At 43.9% G+C, this 8371-nt stretch overlaps 1 protein-coding gene across 4 annotated transcripts in view; it reads left to right on the forward strand.

The window, feature by feature from the left end:
- Window positions 1-1675: 1675 nt before the first annotated feature.
- LOC108240685 (rab11 family-interacting protein 2) overlaps window positions 1676-8371 on the forward strand; it is a 15538-nt gene continuing 8842 nt past the window's right edge. Inside the window, exons 1-5 of one of the 4 annotated variants that reach the window (XM_037973597.1) lie at window positions 1676-1829; window positions 2391-2960; window positions 5781-6199; window positions 6811-7162; window positions 8178-8247. In XM_037973597.1, coding sequence (XP_037829525.1) covers window positions 2608-2960; window positions 5781-6199; window positions 6811-7162; window positions 8178-8247 — 1194 coding nt within the window. In that variant the 5' untranslated portion in view covers window positions 1676-1829; window positions 2391-2607. The other 3 variants (XM_017424355.3, XM_037973598.1, XM_037973599.1) reach the window with 3 other exon arrangements.

An 8371-nucleotide genomic window follows, 5' to 3' on the forward strand; every position in this document is an offset into this window, starting at 1 on the left:
CAGCACTGCACGGTCTGACCTTCGGGGTGAATCTGCTGTGAAGATCAGCAGCTTAAATGTTTCCTCTGGTGGATAATCTTCCTCTCTGTAGAACGATGGACTCCAGATAGTTTGGAAGTGACCTTTGACCCTTCCAGGTTTAACTTTAACCAGCAGTGAAGATCATCTCCTGACTTTTATATATTTCATATGTAGCTAAATAAAAAGTGGTAACGATCTTAATTAAAGCATTAATGTGCATTAAGGTGCTCAAACCATGCTGGTTGTGTAAACTCAGCATTAACTCGTATATATGTCCCACGTTTTGTCACGTCTGCATCCATTACAGCTGGTTTGAAAGCAGCCTTGTACTTTAATATCCACCTCGTGCAACAGCCGATGTAAAAAAAGAAAAAAAAGAAACGAGGGCTGAGAGCCGCAGATGTATTCAATCCTAACAGACACATTTTTGTACAGCCTAATTTTTCACTAAGCCCCAGCATTTCATTCAGAGATGTACTCTAGATAAAAGCAATAATCTCAGCTTGATGGATGGCCCAGCCGCAGCCTCGGGCCAGTGGCGTGTACATCCCGCTCCGGTTGCCGTGGGAACGATAAAACCAACACGGGCAGGTGTGTTGGGTTTAGATGCACTTGTCAAGAGAGGTGGCAAGCATGTCTGTGTTCATTCGAGTGAGCCTCTTATCTCCACCTCCATGTCCCACTCATGAGACAAAAGCACTTCCCCGTGTTTGTACGATTTACTCCTTCTCAAGTAAGAGCACACACACACACGCACACGCACACACACACGCACACGCACACACACACACACACACACACACACACACACACACNACAGCTCTGCACAGCTCCACCAGGATGCATTTAGACACGCTCACATCATTTCACACACACACACACACACACACACACACACACACACAGACACACACACAACAAACACCCGTATCAAATCATTGGATGGTCTTAATCACAAGTTAAAAGCTAATAAATCACTATTTGTTTAAAAAAATTAAAACCCAAGTTATTTATTGTGAAATTTATTGAAAAAATCTGTTAAAATATAAAGATTGTAAACCATTAAAGAACACTTAAATTATCTATTGTTTCATTTCTTTCTGTCTTGTGTTGATTTTCTTTTGTATTTTTCTGACTTTGGTCATAAATTAGATTCAAACGATTCCCCTTTTTAATATTATTAATGTTATTTTCTCAATGATTTTGTAAATTTGAATTAAACTCATTTATTTCTTCCAAAAAACATTAATCTTCCATTTGGCCACTATTCAGCTTGATGGTATAAACATATTACTAAGATACTATTGTGACATAATACACAGTGTATATACAGATATATAAATATCTATATCTATAATTACTAATTAAAAATCAGCAGCATTAACAAAAAACATGGTTAGCCTGACATTACACATTATATATGTCAATGAGCATGGACATAAATGAGGTCAATAAAAATAAACAAAAATAAACACAGACAGAAACAAAAATAAACACCAGATTAAAGTTTTATAAACTACAGAGCCTAAAGAGACGTTAGTAACTGTGAGGAACTCAGATTTTAGTGAAAATAATGTAAAATAATATAATATAAAATGATCATTCGCCTTTATTGTTGTCTGGGCGGCTTACCGGACGTGACGTCAGAGCCGGAAGTAAGGCTCTCCGCTGCCCGACAGCAAGGCGCTGCTAACACAACAACAAGCGGCAGAACCGCCACCTCCTGGCTCCGGGACGTGTCTCATGGATGAATTCTGCTGAGCTGAAGAGCTGAATGTCCGCCCGGTGCCGCAGGACATGTCCCCGAGGTAAAAAGCTCAATGTGGGCCAGAGAGAGATGCTAAATGTTAGCTTAGCTGTTAGCTTAGCTGTTAGCTGCAGGATGCTAACGCCTCCCTGCAGCCTGACTGGATGTGAGAGGAGAAAACTTCACACAACCCGGTGTTTATTGTTACCCTGAAGTATTGTAAGTTACTTTTCATCAATCATTGTTGATAGTAGTCTGTTTAGTTACACTTTATTGCGATAAACCTGTAGAAAAATGCTCTTTTTAAAAGAAAACTACATGTTTATTTTGTTTACGTCGCTTTAATAAACAGCCAGTGTTTGGTTTACCTGAAAATAAGTCATGATTTTTGTTCATAAAGAGGAAAAGTGGGTTTCATACAGAATTATTTTGTAAGATAATCATGTTATAATTCTAATAAATCACAACCATATTTGTCAGAATGTTTTGTTTGTTTTGGATTTGATCTTTTGTCTTTGGTTGGTTAAAATCACCTGTCTGACTGTTTTAAAGGAGCCGTCATGAGTCGTGTTCCAGTCCTGGAAAATGTTCAGACGCCTCTTTGTTTCTGTCTCCTCTGCAGATGACTCAGCAGTGGCTTGGACATCTGTGATTCGACTGAGGATGATCGCCGTGCCGCCGGCTCGTCGGGCTTGTCGCAGCTCGTTGTCATAGCAACACACCGTGCCAACGCCGTGAATCATGACCGCTGCACGAAACGCTCACTAAAGCAACCGACTGCAGAGAAATAGGAAATAAACTAGTTGTGAATGGATTTCAGTTAAAAACCGGTACGAAGCATGTCTCTGGGCGAGCAGTCTCACAAATGGTTTCCAACCCATGTCCAAGCCACTGTCCTGCAGGCAACAGATCTACAACCCAAAGGCAAAAATGGCACCAACGACGCCTACACCATCATCCAGCTGGGCAAGGAGAAATACTCCACGTCAGTGGCGGAGAAGACCACCAACCCCGTCTGGAGAGAAGAAGCCTCGTTTGAGTTACCGGGTCTTCTTCTGGAGGGGAACCCTGAAGTTTATGAGCTCTGCCTCACGGTGATGCATCGCTCCTTAGTCGGGATGGACAAGTTCCTGGGTCAGAGGTTCATCAACCTGAATGAAATATTTGATAACAAGCAGAGAAAGAAAATTGAGTAAGTATTAATTTACGTACTTTAAGGCCCGATAGATCAGCGCTTCCTAAATAAGCCAATTAAAGGAAGCTATAATCCGACAAACAGCCTTAATAAGTATTTCACTTTTTAAAGAATTAACTTAAAGCTACTTTTAATGTGTTGTAAAGTAATGACAAGACCCCCCACCTGGGGTATCATGACCCACAATGGGGTCTCGAGCCCTGCTTTTGACTTTGTGAACCATTGCTGTAGATCAGTGGGGTCCAGTTCTGGTCCTGGAGGTCCTCCATCCTGAAGGTTTTAGATGTTCCTCTGCTCCTCAGCAGGTCTCAGTCATTCAGATCAGGTGAGTCAGAAACCTGCAGGACCAGGACTGGACACCACTCCTTCCTGTGTCTCAGGTCAAAGGTCAAAGGCAGAACTACTTGAAGGGATGTAAACAAACCCACAAATGTTAAATTTGAAAACATGTAAGTCGGTGATTTAACTTTAATATTTCCATCTTGTTTTTTTTAATTTCCCGGACTGACCTACATTGCTGAGAGATTACTGCGGGTTATTAACACCAGACTGTTGAACTGAAACTAGTGGAGCTGGACTAACATGTCCTGTCAGTCACTCCTTTTATTGTTTCTACCAGAGGAACCGGGTTCGGATCGAACTGAGAGCTCGGAAACGTGTCGTTGGCTCTTTGTGTTGAAGTAAACCTGTGCTAGTGGAAAAATAAAAACAGTTACAGCATTAAAACTGATTTAAAAACTTTTACTGAAACATTTTAAACAAACTGATCAGCCTAACTCTAACCTACTAACTTCAACATCATCTCCTTTTCTACTTTTTAAAATATTTAACTTTATTTACACAGAAACATATGGAGATCCCTTCAGTTCCTTCAGAAACTCTTTAAAATTCAGCTCCTGCCTCTGGTTCTGCTTTCAGCTAGCTTTATGCTACTTTTAGCTATTCTTTTCTTAGTCTTTTAACTTTAACAGCTCACTTTTAGCTCCTTCGGCTGATTTCTGTAGCTTCCATTTGATGATAGCTCATTAACTTATTTATCTTGTAAACACTTCATACCAAGTTTAACTCTGAGTAGCACCAGAGCAGCATCGGTGGTTCTCGTGCCACAGTTTGAGAACCGCAGTCCTACGTTAAACAAACAGGAAGTGCATGACCAAAGTGGATCTGGTGTTAATTAAACCCGCTGGAAAGACATTAACATGTTTCCTCTTCGGCTATTAGTGAGGAGAATCTCAATATGTTCTAATCAGCGTTACACGGCTTGTATTTATTTAGGTGTCTGAGCTGATGCACCTCCAGGCGCTGCACCTTTCCCAGCTGAGGGTCTCTAACGGCCGGGCCGGTGGTTCCCCGAGCCCAGCGCCGCCGCCCGGCTCGACAGTGATGCTCTGCAGCGGGTCCGGTGTTCTCCCCGGCCCGTCTGCGGTGTTTTTGAAAGCCGGCGCTGATATCCGAGCAGGCGGCCCGTAATTATCTCGCACCTGTGTTTGTTGATGATGAGGAGTTTCCCAGCGGGCCGGGTCTGAGTGGGAGAACTGTGCTTCCAGAAGTACAGAAGGAAGATTTATCTTGGCCTTGAAGGCGCACGTGAGGCGCGGCGTGCTGTGGCTGCCGACCCGCCTGGGAACCGGACCCAACAAGGCCTTTGATAGGTTGACTCCCGGGTCGGAGCAGAACCCTTCAGAACAGCTGATTCTTTGTTTTTACTGGTTTTTAAAGCCAAAATGAATTCTGGATTGAGCTGAAATTTGGTGTGGCACTTCAAAGGCTGCCACGGATCAGTCCTTCAATTAGAGTTTTAACTTCTTATTCTTCTTAATTAGAAAGAAACTAAAGTCTGGTATTATTTGAGCCTCACCCAGAGTGAGGAGGATGAGTGAGGTGACGTAAAAATACAGACAGAAACTTTTACAGACCCTGAACTCGGCCACAAGCCCTTTAAAGAAACACAATAAGTCTCATTAGCGTGGATGAACTCGAGTGTTGCTCTCTGATGTGGTTTTACTTGTTTGTTGATGCATTTCTGAACAAAAGACGTGTTTAAATTCTGCTTTATTTTTATCTGAATAAAGACTTAAATACCGCCGGGGTTCTCTAACCGCCCGTCCCTCCTCGGCTCAACGAGACCAAAAAAAAAATTAGGCATGTTCAACTTTAATTGGGAAACAACACCCTCTGGATTTACATAATTCCTTTAAATTTTCTCTTAGTAATTTGTCGTGTCAGAACTGCGTTTGGTGGCTTTTTGTCGCAGGATTGCTCCTCAAAAACAACAATAAGACAGGAACTGCAGTTTCCTAATAAATAAAAATAGGACGGACCGCTCCGTCGGCCTCGACTGCTTCTCAAATGGAAACAAAATATTCATCAGTTCATGAAACGGACAATAAGTCCAGTCGGCACAGACGCTGAACCAATAAGAGACCAGGATCAGTCTTAGTGGCTTCAGTGAATCAGATTTTACCGTTTTTCCTTTAAAGACACTTTTTATCCTGTTTGTTTTGGTAATTATGAAGTTTTCTCCCTAAAACCCAAACAGTTTGACTGGGATTTAATATTTTATTGTCTTTTTATTTGTTTTTGACTTCGTAAAGTTCAGACCCGACTCCATTCATTGCCCGCCGCCGAAACAAGCCGCTGAATTTTAAACCTAACGACTGGATGTAACTGTTAGATGGCGGCCACAGCCAACACTGAAATGGTTAAAGCTCAGATATTGAGCTGATAGTAGCTGAGAGTCGTCCCCAGCACACACTAACAGCTGCTGCGTGATGATCTCCTGCCTCCCTGAAACGTGTTGATCTGCTGATGTTTGAGCTTCGGCTCGTCTGGTTTCAGCTGGTACCCGCTGGAGTCCAAACCGGGGAAGAAGAAGAAGGATCGAGGTCGGATCCAGGTCAACATCCAGTTCATGAGGAACAATATGACAGCCAGCATGTTCGACCTGTCCATGAAGGAGAAGCCGCGCTCGCCCTTCTCCAAACTCAAGCACAAGATGAAGGGACGCAAAAACGACAGCGGCCTCACCGACGCCTCGTCGGCCATCTTGCCTCGCTCCGCCGCCTGCGACTCGGACCCCAGCCGGCCGCCGGCCGCCGCGGAGTCCCAGCCGAAGTCGGACCAGAAGGTGAAAAGGCCGCTGCTGTCCGGCGCCCACAAGCTGTCCGCGGCCCACTCCATGTCGGATCTGATCGGGTCCAACACTCGAGCCAAACTGGGCTCTGCGGAGGAGAGCGGTGAGGAACCAGAACTGGGTTCAGATCCATTAATGTTTCTGTGCCATGACACGGCGTTTCAGCCTGAATGATGAGTCAGCATTTCCTTCTGTAGGTTTTATTTAAGCATCAAACGTTCAGCTCGTCTCCTGTTGGGCTTTTTAGCTCATTTCAGCTTTTAAGTTTTTTAGCTTTTAGCTACAGTTTAGCTGACCTTTAGCTTCTCTTAGCTGCAGTTTCCTTCTACCTTCAGTGTTTAACTGAGCGTCTCTGATCTGCTCTCAGCTTTATTTCAGATTTAATTCAGTTTGTTGTGAAGCAGCTCCTCTTCTCTGGTTTCTAAATGATTTATCTGAACTGAGTTTCACCGTAAACCTCTTAAACAGACCCGTGGTGTATATTTAATTTAATTTAATTTTCCTCTCATCGTTTGAGGAGGTTTTAATATTTTTACTGTTTTTGTAAGAAATTCGTTGCAGGAACTCATCAAAGTTTGAAAGTTGTAACTTTATCCCAAACTGTGTCACCTTCACGGACGAAAACAATCATTTTATTCATCTTCCGTGGTGCTGTGAGGTATCTGCAGAGTTTATCATGAATTTAATTAAGCGTATTGTTTTTGACTCCTCCAGGAGGTTCAGGCGGCCCCCACCGGCGTTCCCAGAGCGAGGTGCCGGGATACCCGGACGGCGAGGCACACACTGACCCTTTCACTGATATCACTGACACCCTGCCACAGAAGTATGCCACGCTCCCACGCAACCACAACCCGTTTGAGGGGGAGCCGGGCCAGCTGTGGGACCGGGCGGAGCGCCGGGAGAAAAAGGAGAAGGTCAGCCTCCTGGAGCGCGTCACGGGGAAGAAGGAAGGCCGCAAGAGCAGCAACGGGAGCCGCTCGGGGAGCTCCGGGGACCTGTGCTCCCCCAACCCGTTCGGTGATTCGTCAGCAGACACGAACCCGTTCAGCTCTGGATACAAACACAGGTCAGGATTTCAAAATAAAACGTTTAAATCTGGTGCCTCATAATAAAGATTTCTGACCATAAATCCAAACGATCGGCGCCTTTCAGGGTTCAGCAAACATCAGAAACCAAGAATGCATATCGCCCGCCGCCTCACGCTTTAAACTAAGACAGAAATATGAGTCATCGGCCATTTTGGTCAAACCTTGAACATGTTGGCTCTCAGCTACCACCACACCGGCTGAGTTTGCTGCTGCGGCCATCTTGGATCAGATTTACTCCGAACAGTCATGAAAGTTTTAATAAAACCTGTTCAGTGGTTGATGAGATATTTTGCTAACAGGACAGAGAAATGGAGACACAGCGGCGGTTTCTGCAGCTTTTATTTAAAGTTTGTAAAAAAGGTGAAATATTTCTTACAGGCATCCTTAAATATTCTAATTAACCCTTTAAACCCAAATTACTGAAGTTTCCTTTGAAGCAAACGAGTTAAAATCTCTCTTTTGTTGTAAAGCTTCCATATTAGAAATACTTTTTATATTTTGAGGAAAGCTTCTGATTGTTTAGTTAAATTTACGGTTTTATTCGTTTCTCCTGAAGCTTTGAATTAAACTGCAGCAGGTTTGATGTTCTCCTCCTCAACAGATCGGTTCTAACGTTCCTCCAGCGTGTTCCTCGCCCGTTTCCTGCTCTGCGTGAAAACCCGGTGAGCGCCGCGGCCCAGTCGTGGTTTATCAGAGACGAAGGTGTCATTAGTGGCTCGGGCTCGATAACAAACCTCTCTGAGCCGCAGTAATGAGATCGTCTGCAGAGATAGACCACCCAATTAACCACTTATCTGAGTCTCATCTTTCCTGCCGCCTCTGATGCACGCCGGCTCAGTGGTCATACGTTCGCGTCGCACGAGTCTCCAGACATGTTTACCGATCAGTCGGCGCTGGTTTCCTCCATTTTTACCTTGTTGTTAAAGCTGCAGAGGAAATACACCGTGCTTTGTTGTGATTACTGACTTTCTTTGTTTTTATTTGTTTTCTCAGCGACAGAAAGCAAACAGGAAATGATACCATTGGACAGAAGAAGAAGAAAGACGTCTTCGGCAAGAAAAATGTAAGAAAGACGTCTTGTAAATGTAAATAATTAGGTGTGATAAAAACACAACCCGGTCCTGTTGGAGCTCTAAACCCGGTCCTGTTAGGAGCTCTAAACCCGGTCCTGTTAGGAGCTCTAAACC

Source organism: Kryptolebias marmoratus, linkage group LG22, assembly GCF_001649575.2.
Source record: "Kryptolebias marmoratus isolate JLee-2015 linkage group LG22, ASM164957v2, whole genome shotgun sequence".
Taxonomy (NCBI): Eukaryota; Metazoa; Chordata; class Actinopteri; order Cyprinodontiformes; family Rivulidae; genus Kryptolebias; species Kryptolebias marmoratus.